Below are 13894 nucleotides of genomic sequence, written 5' to 3' on the forward strand. Positions count from 1 at the left end.
TACAACATGAATCCTGTTTATCTGTTGATCCATAATGAAATAATCAGACGTAACAAGTCCAGTTTATTTTAGAAAATGAGTCAAACCCTGTGTTGTCTTGACTGTAAATTCACATTTCACTTTTACAGGTTACATTTTATTTTTAAAAGTTAACAAAGTTAAAAAAAAATCTTTATGTAATGAAACCACAGGTGTGAATAATAACATTAATGTTGACAAACAATCCATGAGTGCAGCCATCATTAATATTATTAATTACACTGTACTTTTACTATTTATCAAAATGTCTGCTTTGGAAAAAAAAAAAAGTCTGTTCAGTGTCGACTTATAAAGAGCTAACAGTTAGCTTAGCTTAGCTTAGCTTAGCTTAGCTTAGCTTAGCGGTTACTGTTTTTTGCTTTGTAAGGCTACAGGTGTGTCTTACAGGTGTTGTGTCAACCACCTGCAAATTGTTGATCAAACGGCGGATATTTTACAAACTCGAGGAGGGAAACAACCCAGACGATTATCTTTTTTTAATTTTTAATTTACCAAGCAGGTAATGTGGCGCTTCTGGAGGTTAACCGTTACTGCAAGCTAACTAACGTGTTTAGCTAGCAATCATGAAATAGGTGTGCTACAAATGCTAATACACTTAATAACCGTCAAAATGTTTTGTATGTTTTTTAATATGTTAATGAGTGAACGGACACTTAATGGTGATAAAGAAGTAGCTTTATCTACCATGAATTTATTACTGCTTGTTAGCAAGAAGGTGTAGTTAGCTAACCCTTGCCTTCACAGCGTTAGCCTAGTTAGCTCTCTTGGCTACACTGTAGTAGCTAGTAGACCAGCAATGACTTTTAAATTACATTTTGAAATATTTTGAAGCATCAGAACAACCCTGCTGGAAAAACCAGCATAGACCAGCACCAGAACACAACATATACTGGTCCAGTCACTGGCAAGACCAGCATATGTTGTGTTTTGGTGCAGGACGCCGTTCTTGTTCTCATCTTGCTGCATTGGTTAAAGGAAAAATCATACTTCCAACTTATTTATGAATTAAAGGGCAATCAAATGTTGTTGTTGTTGTTGTTGTTGAGGTGAATGTGTTCACAGGCCAGTTCATGAAAAGTAAAACTTTTGACACTAATTAAATGTTAATTGCTGTCTTAATGATCTGAGGTCAACTCTCTCCCGCTCATCAGTGTCTTGTCATGTAGGTGCAACAGCCAAGATGGACGCCAGAGTCTGTTGAGTTGTCCAGGATGTCGACGATGTATCGGCCACTTCTTCATCTTCTGCGATGAGATCTGTCTCTCCTGCGTCAGTCTTCTTGTTGAGGGTTGTTCTCCTCCTCATCCTCCTCAGGTACAGGAGTTTTCAGGTCACCTACACACACACACACACACACACACACACACACACACACACACACCTCACTACTTAATCTAGGTAAGAGGAACAACATCAGAATTGTATTATTTACAATATTAATGAGGTAATAATGCAAACGAATATAAACAAGTTGACCTCAGATGAAAAAGGGAACCCAGAACACTGTTGGAAGCTAGAAAGGTGGCAGGGTCCGCCACATACAAACAAAGTAAAACAGTATGAAACTCTGTTGTTCTTTAAACTGTGTCGTCCCATAGAGAGCTTGTTTCCACTGACAACCGAACACCTGCTGCTAAAATCCTTACAAATGTTGTTGACTTTGCACAGTTAAAAAAAAAAAATGTAATCTGATTCCTCACCTTCCAGCCCACCTGTACAACCATCAGATGTTGAAATCAATTTGAATACATTTCTAAGTAAACAAAACAACATGTACTTTATCCAAGTCTTCTGCCACAACATGTAAACAAACACAGAGCAGAACTAAGGAACTGTCATCTATAAACGTTGAACAGTCCCTTTTAATAATTCCTACTGCACATCAGACTCGGCAGCAACAGGAAATACCTGTTAAATCTTCGTAGAGGAGCAGGAGACAAATTCAGCTGCCAGGAATGAATCACAGATGGGGGAAAAAACAAACACCTGGATGGTGATGGTTAGGGGGTCGAAGTCCCATTTGTTTCTTTCCTCTCCCCCCTTTTGTTTCCTTCTTCTTGCGGCTCCTCAATCCCATCTGTGGCCATTTAGCCTCTCAGGGGCCCCAGAAAACTCCGGGACTCATGTTGCGTAAACCGACACACTCATTCACAAACACACAGAGACGTTTCCAGCTGTTAACGCAGTGACAGGGGGACGCTGATCTCCAAACATCGAGGTCACACAGATGTGAGGAAGGCATCCATGTGATGCTATTTATTTCTGCGTAAGTGGTGCAGAAAAACAAATCACGGCGTCCTTTCTAAAACCTTTTTCCTTTCCGTTAATCTGCTACTCTCACTGTTGTAATCTCTCAATGGTTTACGCTCTGTTGCATCCCCGCTGGGTTTATTATCATTTTTCAGGTAACTATCAGACACACAAAAACATTTCCAGGACGTCAGAATATCACGATGTATAAAGAAATACTCACATGTTCTGTAAATGTTTGAATATAATGCATCTTTATTCACAGCCATTTCTACACAAGCACCAACATCACCTACAGTAATTTAAATCCAGCCTGATCTGAGTAACTAAAATCACGTATGTGCACGTTTTTTTTTCTGTGTGTGTGAAGGAGACGGAGAGAGGAAGATGAAAACATACAGAATTTACTGTGCAGCACGGGGAGTGAAAGCAGAAGTGTGTTAATGTGGGTTCAGATGAACAGCAGTGAGGAAGAAGGAAAAAAGTTGTTGATTATTGAGAAGAAAAAAGAGGTGAGAGCGAGGCGAAGGTGGCTATCGGGAGACGGAGTCGGGACTGGACGCTTCCTTTTTGTGGTCGCATGACAAATCTGAGAAAGATGGAGAGAAAGAGAGAGAGAAGGGGGTGAATAGAGAGAGAGAGAGGAAGTGGAAGATGATCGATGAAAGCCACAAGAGAAAAAGAAAAGATAAGAGAGAGAGACGAGTTAGTGCTGTTAGAACAGAGTGTTACAATGGAAACACAGTGAATTATTAGTAACAGAGTGAGTGAAGTGTTTGTTATTCAGGGAGTTTAGATGTTGGAGCTTCTGTTTCTATCTAACGTACCTGATGAGTTTTAAAGTTTTAAAATATTCACTCTCTGTGTTTTCATCTCTTCAGCTGCTAGATGCTCAAAAGTTTGTCTGTGTTTTGGTTCTCAGCCGGCCGGACGACAAAGAACTTTTTAGTTTTTGTTTCTAGCTTTCTACAACCTGTCCAATCTGTGAAGACCGTTCCTAGCGTGTGCCGCCGCTGCATGTATTTGTTTTGGAAGCGAGAGACAGCAGGATGTGTGATCTGTGCACAAGCGTTAATATTAACTTCATAATGATCCTGTTTGCTGTTACACCTCATTTATAATCATCAGAGAACCACAAGACTGTTTCTTAAACACTTTAAAAGTTCCTCGTAGTCGCTTTAATTCAAGCTAGTGTCTAGTTATGTAGAGGGGTCGCTGGTTTGATTCCCCCGGTCTGCATGTTGAAGAGTCCTTGGGCAAAGATACTGAACCCATAACTGCTCCTGATGTGCTGTTCAACACCGTCACAGCCAATGTATGTATATCGCTGTAGACAACAGCATCTGCTAAATGTCCTGAATGTAAATGTAAATATGATCAGTTAAGTTAATTGATTAATATGTCCATTCACAGAAAATGTATTTTGGTAATTTTTCTGCAAAAGCATTTTGTGGGCTCTGCTAAAAACATGAAGATGTGCTGTTTTACCTTCAGTGTATTAATTATTTAATGATTTTGATGTTTAGTTCAATGACACAAACATCACAAAGGTTGTTTTAGTGTCAGTTATATAAAGGATCTGACTGTCAGGTTTGTTCATCGGAGCTTGTTCACAGCCGCCTGCAGGCGTCGATACGAGCAGCTCAGGTGTGACAAACAGCTGAGAGACTGAAAAATCTCCTTAAAGCTGCAAGAATTTTACTTTAACCCTGATTTGGAAGCTACAGGCGACTCCTGCCACCTTACATCTGATTCAATATCCGCATAAATCTCTGAGCAACTTCATCGTTAAATGTTAATTATCATCGAGAATAACCTTTTTTTTTTGGGAAGTTAAGTTTTGTGAAGATGTTGTTGAGCAAAATAATATGGTAGTTGCTCGTTATGAGTCAGTATAATTCTGTCAGTGTCTTCAGTGTGTGTAAAGTCAACAGTACACTCCAAATAACTGTGAATATGAAATGTTTTGATGTTTTTTAGGCTTCAAGCTGGCAAAACATTTGTTTAAACACTAATATTATTTCCGTACGTATCGTCTTCACTCACGGCGTTTAACATTTGCTGTATTTTGGAGTGTATTGTACGTTTTTCCGTCTAAAAAAAACAGTTTACCCCCTGAACTGTTGCTCTCTGCGACCGCTCTCTCCTGATTGGCTAGCAGCAGACCCGCCTCGTTCCCATTGGCTTCCTCTGGCCCGTTATGATTACCCCACAGGGAAGCGGCGGCGTACAGCTGTGCTGTGACCGGACTCAGCTCCTCGCCGTCTGTCTCACTTAGCCCCGCCCCCAGGAGGTGTTGCTCCACCCCCAGCTGAAGCTCTGAGGAGAGAAGAGCGCCTCTAGTGGAGAGATGCTGCAGCTACAGACAACCGAGCGAGCGGAAGAAACCCAAAATAAAAGAACTGAAATTAATTACTAACTTAAAATTAATAACTGAACTGAAGAACAGAAGACAGAAAACAGTTCAGTAGCTTCGCTGACATCTTGTATAAAACATAAATATCCTGTTTGAGGTTTTAGAGGAAGACGCCAGAGTAATGTGTCTCACTGTTAGAAGTTTAGACGTCTGTTTAAGAGAGAAGGTTGTTGATTTATAATACAAAATCTTCTGCTGTCAAACTCCAGTTTCAATTACACCAAACTGGAACATAGTTCGAGCACCAATGTGAGTTTTTAAGATTTTTCCTGCAAGTCTATAAATCCCGACTTGTTCTTCTTGTGCCGGTGTTGAATCCAGTTTGATTTGTTGATGTCTGACCCTCAATCGTGAGCTCGATCGTGAGCCAGCAGACTAAATATTAACGTAAATGCTGTCAAAGTCTACTTAAAAATAAGATTAAAGGTCCATTTCACCTTCAACGTGAAGAACTTATTAGAAAACACAATCAAACCACAGCATGAAAACACTGACGTGATGTGATAAAATGCTTATTTCTGATCCTGCAGTATGTAAATGTGCAGTCTGGTGCATAGGCAGTTACTCCTGAAGCTATTAGCTAACTGGCCTGCACACACACACACTCAGGCGGGATCAATAAAAAGAAAAGCTTTTACTGTCTCCACTTCCCGGAACCAGCTCGGTGCTGCACTCTCTGGTGGAGCTGCACACACACTTATCAACACGGTGTTTTTCTTCCTGTTGGTTTTCCTTTCTTCTCCCCTGAAACCTTCACCTTTCCCCCGCAGGCTCATAAAACCGGAGTTCCCTGTCTCGCATACGAAAGTCGAGCAAATACGGAGGCCTCTAAACAGAGAGGCTGCAGCTGCAGCTTCTTCTGGCCCCCCGTCACACTTTTATAAATTATTCAGCGCAGGGCGATGATAACAAAATGACAACGAAGTGTTTTAGAGATAAAAGCCATGAGGCAGGTGCTCTGTGGACAAACTGTGCATAAAAGATGAGCCGTGTTGACGTCTGTCAAGTAAAGAAGCTGCTGTTCCTCAAAACGATCCAGTGTACAGATTATATATCTTACAAAACCTGCACACACTTTGCTGCTACCAAGACTGCAGATAATAACAAATAACAATGACTCAAAAACGTGAAATGATGGTCGTAGTAAACAAAGTCTCTCCTGTCATCAGACAGGGTTAAAATCTGATTATAGTGTATTAAAAACTGAGAAATAAAAGATGAAAGTCATTGTCAAATTTATCTTTTTTCCTAAACAACAAACCAAACCATTATAAGTATCCTCCCTTCGTCCACAAGTCAACTGAGCTGAGAAATACTGGAGACCAAAGAAAACAGAAGTGGGAGTAAAAACCAGAAATGGCTCCAGAAAGAAGCAAAGAAAGACAAACAACGTGAAATTAACCAAAACAAACAGACTGTCCATAAAAAAAGCAAACATATAGAAAACATGTTCCTGAGGAGATGAGTTTGTATATTCAGCTGCAGCAGAAACTCCAGCACATGACACCACAGAGCTCAGAGTTTAGAGGAGCTGAACAAAGATCTGTTTATAATAAACGCACTGTGAACTGAATGTACAGCTGATGCACGACTGCAGCTGGAAAACTCCCTGTTTCACGTTTTTTTAATATGCATAAAACAAATTTATTTGAAGTTTATCATACTTAATCTAACATTTTCCAGTAACATGTCCTAGTCCCACCTTAAATCGACTCTGACAGCGCCTACTTTCATCGGATTTGTTGCTAAATCAAGATTTAAGAGATATTAAGTGTGACAAGCTGTCAAAAGATAACAACAGATGACAGTGATTTATCTTTCTCTGCTTTCAAGGATCTTTCCACAGAGACTTTGAGGCATGTCTGCAACTGATTCTCAAAGCACAAGCTCTTAGTTTTCCTTTAGTTCAGGTTTTAAAAGTGTAATATGTAAAATACGAGTGGCTCAGAAAATATAGATGGCTGGCTAGAATAGCTACTGTTAGCTTATTAGCTCGCGGTTCAGCTAGCTGTGGAGCCAGTGGCCCTAGAGTTCTCCTGGACCGGGACCCAGAATGAGAGCAAACATGGCTGGAGAGCCAACAGGGCCTGAACAAAGTCTTTGAGACAGGGCGAGGTCAGTTTAAAGACACGGGATACGGTATGGAGGCGATTTACAGCAGCTCCCACCAAGACTATGAATCCAGTTTTTGTTTTGATAATCAGTCTAAATACTCGTCACCTTTAACATCTCACAGCTGGAACTTCATGGGCTAACGGACTTTTGCCTCTTGCGGTACAAAGTGGTATTGTGAGAGCTAGCTGGTTAGCATGCTAACTTCAGTAGACATGTCTGTAATTCCAAACATGGACATCTTTGACATATCTACACTTTTTTGTTATGTTTTAAGCTAAAATTATGGCCATAGCTTACAGATTACACCTTTAAATGCTTGTGGTCGTGTCTTTTGTTGTTCTGGCGTTTCTGCTGCGAACATCTCAGCTTCCCTCTGTCTCTGTTTTCCCATTTTAGACGCCTTTTTAATGGTGATTAATTATAGAAAACTGTAGATTGCAGAGGGACCTGAGATGCACCGAGTAAATCCTCCTCCTCATCCTCTCCTCGGGGGGGGAAAAGGATTTCTTCCGCTTTCCATGCAAAGAGTGTCTCTTATACTTAGTTTAGACAGTGTTCACGTTTTATAAAATCATGTGAGATGAAATTGAAAGTCGTCTTTTGTTTACCTTTCATGGTGGGCGGGGCGAAGGTGCTCTGCTTCCTCTGAGAGGCCTCTGAAGGCTGACGGGAAGACAAAGATTCAGTCAGCGATGATTTAAAGATATCATAAAGCAAAAACATTGGCTGTAAATAGGAGGAGCTGTTGCTTATACATAAAAAAATAAATATCCATCAGGAGACAGGAAAGACCGTGTTGTCCTCTCTAATCTCATTAAAGTGACACGGCATCGACTTTCCAGACAAGCCATCATTTACCCGGCCTACTGTCTGTCCCCTGACGGCCTGCTGCGACCTTTTAATGACAGGAGTTCACAAGAAATGTGCAGTAACAAGAAAATATTGATTAACGTGTCTGCGCTGATGTAGTCATGTGTAAAATGGAGGATCTTCTGCTCTCGCTGGTTTGCTCTGAAGCGACTCTAGTGTTTACCTGCTGGTATATTTCCAAACTTCTCTCCCTGCATCTGTGTGTACGAACAACGTTTATACAAACCTGTGACTCTCCGCTGGCGTTGTGTTGATCTCCAACATCTGCAGGAGAGACGAGACAGCAGCTTTGAGATATTTCTGTTTTCACTGATTTGTCATTAGATCATTTTTTTATGAGTAGATGTCTCGTCTGAACGTCACGGTCATGTTACCAATTACTGGGAACATTTTGAAAATAAAGGCACAAAACTACTTGGTTAGGTTTTAGATAAGATTGTGATTTCGCTTGAAGTATCTTCTTCCTCACAACCGGCTGTCTGATCTTCAAATTTTCTGAATTATCTCCCCTTTTTTGTGGCAGCCGTCCTCCTCACCGCTGACCTCTAGTGGATCGATGGGTCAATTTCACGGTTTGACGTGAGCAGCAGACGACTTTAGTTGGTACTTTGAAACTTCCACAGCTTCTTTGTGGCCATTGTTTTCTGCTGTAGATGGTTCACAGACATGTAGTTTGTTTCTTTAGGGTGAATGATCTCAAACAACACGTGAACAACACTGCTCATGGCAAATGTTCCTCAAGCGGGAGTAAATTGTGCATTAGTTGGGGATTATTTCAGCAGCGGATTAATCCATATTTGTTCCTTTTGTGGGAATTTAGGGCAGCAGGATGGTGTTTGAAGGATTGATAGAGGAAGTGACTCTCAATCAGCTCTGCGTTGATGTTTTTATCACTTGAGGAGGTCAAACAAAATACAGGAAATCTTTCTTTAAGACCAAACAAGAGTCCCTGAGATCACCAGTAGAAGTTAAAGTGGTAAACTTTAAAGAAAATATCTGCATTTGTTGGAGACAAAATACTGAACGTTCAACAACTTGAGACACAACAACTGCGTTTTTGTCACGCTGATCTTTTTTTTGTTTCAAGGCGAAGAGCCGCATCTTGTTTTCACAGCTGCCAGCTGGTTTCCACTTCAGACCGTCAGTGGCTGATTAACCAAGAAATAAAAGAAAGGAAGTCTCTGAAATGTGTCGCATGGGTCAAATTTAAATGAATAAAGACAGAGAAGAAGACGTGTTACGTCTGTTTGGATGTTTCCGGTCTTCCTGCTTGTGTTTGATAGCAGCAGAATAACAGAATAACCGTCTCAGGTGCCTGCAGAGCGTCTCTGCTGGAACCAGACTCACTGAGCTGAGCTCACAAAATGGAATCAGGCCGATTATTCAATCAGTCAGTTCCTGTGTAGAGGGATTTATAAGAGCTGAGAGGCAACACACACACACACACACACACACACACACACACACACACACACACACACACTCTTTAGGCATCCATCAGTCCAGCCTGAACACTGAGATCACTTACCAAAAGCTGCAGCACAAATCTAATAAAGGCTCCATTATAGCTGCTGCTTTTCAGTTCTCGTCTCTCGTCTCCCCCCCTGCCTACACCCCTCTCTCTCTAACACACACACACACACACACACACACACACACACACACACACACACACACACACACACACACACACACTCACTCTGTCTCTCTCTCTCACCTGTGCCAGGTTGTCTGTAGATCTGCAGAGTGGCAGGAGTCGGTCTTCTGCGGCGGATCTGAGGTAAACACACGAACACGGACAAATTTTCATTGCTGCTCCTCGAAAACATTTTTAAGAATAATAAAAATATATATATATAATAATAATAATCTCCAATGCTCCTTAAGTCTCCCTTCTGATCCAACACAGGTTTGATAGATGTTGAAATCTGATAAATTCACCTGTTTCCTTCCTTCCTTCAGTTTATAGACATAGATTTTCTTACCTAGCCTTGACTAATTTACCATGAACATCTGTTTTATGTCTCTAAACTTAAAGGTCTCATTTAGTAAGAAAGCTGATTGTTGAGTTTCATTCCCAACTTTGTGAAAAAATCAACTTCCTTACAGATGTGAGCTTTAAATTAACAGCAGGAAATGTTGAGCAGTTTCAGGTACGACTTACACCAGCTGTCAGAAAGATATCAGACCTTTTTTATTGTTAACAAAAGGTTGTGCTAATTGGCTTTTACAGATTAGGATACAATAATAATTGCAGCCAGGTGAATCTTTGTCTCTCTGCTCCCAGTTTTAATCTACATTTCTTAACATCTCCTATGCCGACCCTCTGAATACGTCTGGCAGAACTGAGATTCGACTTTTTGTGTTTGCTGTCTTTATGTCTTTGGGTATTCAGCAGTTGAAACACCTGAAATAGTGTCCTTGTTAATTAGGCTTTAAAAACACACACACACAAAATTCAGCTCATTGTCCAAATTAGACAAAATTAAAAGTAACAACTGGAACTAATCGCTGCAACTCTTCCACCGTAAAAACACACGATTAAACTCGCTGCTGCGTATTCGTGCAAAGTTAATTGAGAGCGAGTCGTTAACCGCCTGAATACTTCTCGCTTCGGTTTATTGTGAGTATTTAACAAACCGTTCACAGTTTTATTACCAACCTGAAGAGTTCAACTTTCCCACAAACTGTATTGTAGCATGAAGGTGAGAGCTAACATTTGTTTTTATTTTTCTGACTGATTCTTATTACAAAGAAGGCAAAAAAGGATATTTTAGATCAGTTTTCTCAACATTAACATGAGAAACATGAGCTAAAAATGACAATGTCCAGCCATAAAAACAACATTAACAAACGGAGCCAAAGTAAATATCAGATTAAACTTTACACGAAATCATTTCTGTTTGGCTCTCAGCTCCCAGACGAAGCTAACGACGCTGCAGGAATGTAAATGTTCATCGCCATCCTGGAGCTGGAGACTCAGTTTACAAGATGTTATCTCATAAAACCAGTGCTTAAATTTATCTTTGACTTCCTGAAGTGCTGACGGTTTCCAACACAGGTGCCTCTCCAAACAGCCGACGAGGGGCCCTAATCTGTCACTGTTCATTACCAGCGTCAGCTTCCGGTTTTCCAATCGAATAAACAGTTCGTAAAGACGTCAGAGAGGCAAACGCCTTACAGGGAGCTGCTCTCCAACTCCATGATGCAATGTATGAAAGACCGGCTTCTGTTTCCTTTTTTTTTCTTTTTTTTTTTTACTGTAGGCGCCATTCAGAAGCAGTTTGTGGTGTTCTGCAGATTTCAGGAGTCAAACTGTCCTTTCAACCTCTCTGACTGGCTTCCTCTACTTTTCACTGAAAGAAAGATCTGTTGGTTTGTGATTGGTTTGTGGGTTTTTCTCTCTCTAGAGAACAGGCGTGAAACTTGTTGCAATCAGCTGCAGATCATCCGTAACGGGGGTGAATTCATGTACAGCCTCATTTTAGATAGTCAGCTAGTAAACAGGGACTGAAGAGAAAGGTTTTTAAGACATTTAAAACACTAAAAGTACAGCTAATATTTCAAGAACGCAGAGTAAAACTGTATTAGTTGTGTTTGTTTGTGTTAAATAGTTGACTCAAGTGTTTCAGGGGCGTGTTTCTCTCTTCATCTGCTCGCAAACACACACATAACCCCCGTTAAACTCTCTGACAATTCTCGTGAAAACAAACAAGCTCATAAATGTGTCACATGCACATAATCAAACACGATGGACCCATTAAACACACACACACACACACACACACACACACACACACACTCCGTCACACAGATACACAAGCTTCAGTTTTCATAAGACGCACTTGTGCACACACACGCTGATCTGCACCCACACACAGAAAATTCCAGACAAGACTCCCAAGATCAGATAGAAGCCTCCATTCAGCCTCCACATACGTGAACCTCACACACACACACACACACACACACACACACACACACACACACACATGCTCGGGTAACACTCACATGTTCGGCGGCCTGAGGGTCCAGCTGTCCCTGCAGCGGAGGTACAGCAAACTGGATCTTCTTCGGACTGCTGGGCTCCATTATTACTGACTGAGAGATAGAAAGAAAGACAGACAGAAAGAAAGAGAGAGAGAGAGAGAGAGTGTGTGTGTGTGTGTGTGTGTGCATGTGTGTGTGTGTGTGTGTCAGGGTGGGAGGGAGTAAAGAGGGAGGGGAGGAGGGAGGGAGTGGTCTCCTCCCAGCCGATGGGGTCCATTATCACTAATTGACAGACTTAAAGAGATAAAGAGTGAGAAGCCGAGTCATGACGGGAGGTTTTTCCCAAACATTCGCTCTGATGCAGAACGAGAGAGTGTAATGAAGTCAGACGTGTGTTCATAATTTATCTTTCTGAATCTTTTCTCGCACAAAAAAAAATTAAAAAATGACACGTTCAGGCTGATTTCTGATGATTACAGATGTTTATATTTATTGCGTTCGCTTTACTTTGCAGCCACATTGAGCTCAGTGTCGATGTGAAACAAGAACCTTGAAAGTTAAGAGTGTTGGCTTCAGTTCGAGTGCTTATATGTCTTCATCATGATTACGCTGTTTTCATTTTGATGACTGGAAAGAAAATATGAGACACACAAGAGTCCACCGACAAGATCAGACAGCTAGTTGTGAAACAGATCGGACAAACTGGTCGTTATTATTGATCTTAATGTCCGTCGCTGGATCAGATTCTGGCTGATCCCAGGTGGGAAAAACCTAAAATCAGAACTGGAGGAAAGAGGAAAGAAGCTGCTCTGTAGTCTGTCGGTGCGACACTGAAGCAAATATTAATCGTACATGAAAAAAACACTTTACCTCAGTGCTGTGTGTCCTGCAAACAACTGCGTTCAAAGTGAAAAATTACCTTTTTCTGACTATCACTTGTTTCCACAAAAGATGCACTTGACAGCCAAGAGCAAGATCTGGTATAAAGTAAACAGGTAATCAACTAAGTGATCAGTAATCTAAAACATAATGACTTTGTGATCCAGATTTATCCCCCAAAATTATAAATTCTTGAGTCATGGTATTTTAAAAGTACTGATTAAATTTCGCTCCAATACAACCGAACAACTCTCACATTACAGAAAGTTTCTAAAAGCAATAAAACATATTAGATTTGTCATATTTCATGTTTTCAGGTAACTGTTAATTTCCTTTATTTTTTATTTCCCAGCTCTAAACCCTGTTTCAAAGCCTCGTCCACTCTGCCAGAAATAAAAAAATATGCTCGTAAAATATTATTTCTATATTTTTATTGCTTTAAAAAGCCGTCAAATAAACGTATTGAGCCTTTAAGTCAGGACGTGAAGTGCGCAGCAATGTAAACTCCCCTGAGGTTGATTAAAAGCCGCTCAATTCCCAGACAGACGTCAGAGGAGATGATGTCATCTTCGTAATGGTATAGCTGCAGACCTGAGCACCTACGTGTTCTTCACATTACCTCCTTTGTTCAAAGATTAACGGCAGTCGTCGGCCTCGGGAGCTTCTGAGGTGTCGAACGGGAGGAAAAATGTACATAGTGACGTGGAAATCCAGTCGCAGGGATTCATAAACTGAGATCAAGTGTAAAGTAAGTGTGTAGTTGGAAGTGCGGTCAGCAAAAATACTTTTATAAGAGCGAGGAAGCTTCTTCTTTATACGCTCTAAAACTGGGATTAATGCTTGATGTCAGAAAAACAAGCGAAGGTAACAAGTCTGACTTCCTTTTTCAGTTTATGTCGTGCCGCATTACATCATTTAAAAACCTCTCTTACTGGAAAAATCCCACTTTTGGATGAAGTTCAGTTTATTTTGCGCAGACTTCCACAACAGATTTGCGCAGCCTCAATCCGTATGTGCATCATCGGACATTTTGTTCAGGAATCAGTTTGTTTATTTAGAGAACAAAATCTGGTGACGTTTAGCGATTCTCCACGTTGTCTGGCCACAATAATACAGTCGTACTTTTCGAGTGTTGGATGTCGGAGCGCGCCTGAACGCAGCAACCGTAAGAGGTTTTATCACTATAGTCTCGTCTCTTAGCTGCACATCAGTAATAATAATGAAGATATCACTGTGGCTATGAATAAAGCAGAACCTGTTCGTCACTGATGGGTTTCCAATTTCAAACTTCAAAACCTCTGCAGGCTCATTTCTAAGAGGATTTAGTTACTAGAA

At 40.8% G+C, this 13894-nt stretch overlaps 1 protein-coding gene and 1 long non-coding RNA gene across 2 annotated transcripts in view; one reads left to right on the forward strand and one right to left on the reverse strand.

The window, feature by feature from the left end:
- Window positions 1-11859, reverse strand: ppp1r1c (protein phosphatase 1, regulatory (inhibitor) subunit 1C). Its single transcript, XM_037124627.1, has 5 exons — window positions 11702-11859; window positions 9408-9465; window positions 7917-7954; window positions 7429-7483; window positions 1-1374 (listed from the first exon to the last, which is right to left on the reverse strand). Exons 1-5 carry the CDS (start codon window positions 11780-11782, stop codon window positions 1310-1312), a joined length of 297 nt encoding a protein of 98 aa, XP_036980522.1. The 5' UTR covers window positions 11783-11859; the 3' UTR covers window positions 1-1309.
- LOC119033974 overlaps window positions 1216-13894 on the forward strand; it is a 19255-nt gene continuing 6576 nt past the window's right edge. Inside the window, exons 1-2 of the long non-coding RNA XR_005079449.1 lie at window positions 1216-1353; window positions 9417-9470. This is a non-coding gene — a long non-coding RNA (uncharacterized LOC119033974). The remainder of the gene's footprint in view (window positions 1354-9416; window positions 9471-13894) is intronic.

This window comes from Acanthopagrus latus, chromosome 15 (assembly GCF_904848185.1).
Source record: "Acanthopagrus latus isolate v.2019 chromosome 15, fAcaLat1.1, whole genome shotgun sequence".
Classification (NCBI taxonomy): Eukaryota; Metazoa; Chordata; class Actinopteri; order Spariformes; family Sparidae; genus Acanthopagrus; species Acanthopagrus latus.

Bases quoted from the DNA above. Each gene is read 5' to 3' on its own strand.
- ppp1r1c (XM_037124627.1), bottom strand. From the start codon at position 11,782: ATGGAGCCCAGCAGTCCGAAGAAGATCCAGTTTGCTGTACCTCCGCTG. The intron at 7,484-7,916 runs GTTTGTATAAAC...TCTTCCCGTCAG, and splicing joins ACGCCAGCGGAGAGTCACAG to CCTTCAGAGGCCTCTCAGAG. The intron at 1,375-7,428 runs GTAAACAAAAGA...GTGTGTGTGTAG, and splicing joins CGCCCCGCCCACCATGAAAG to GTGACCTGAAAACTCCTGTA.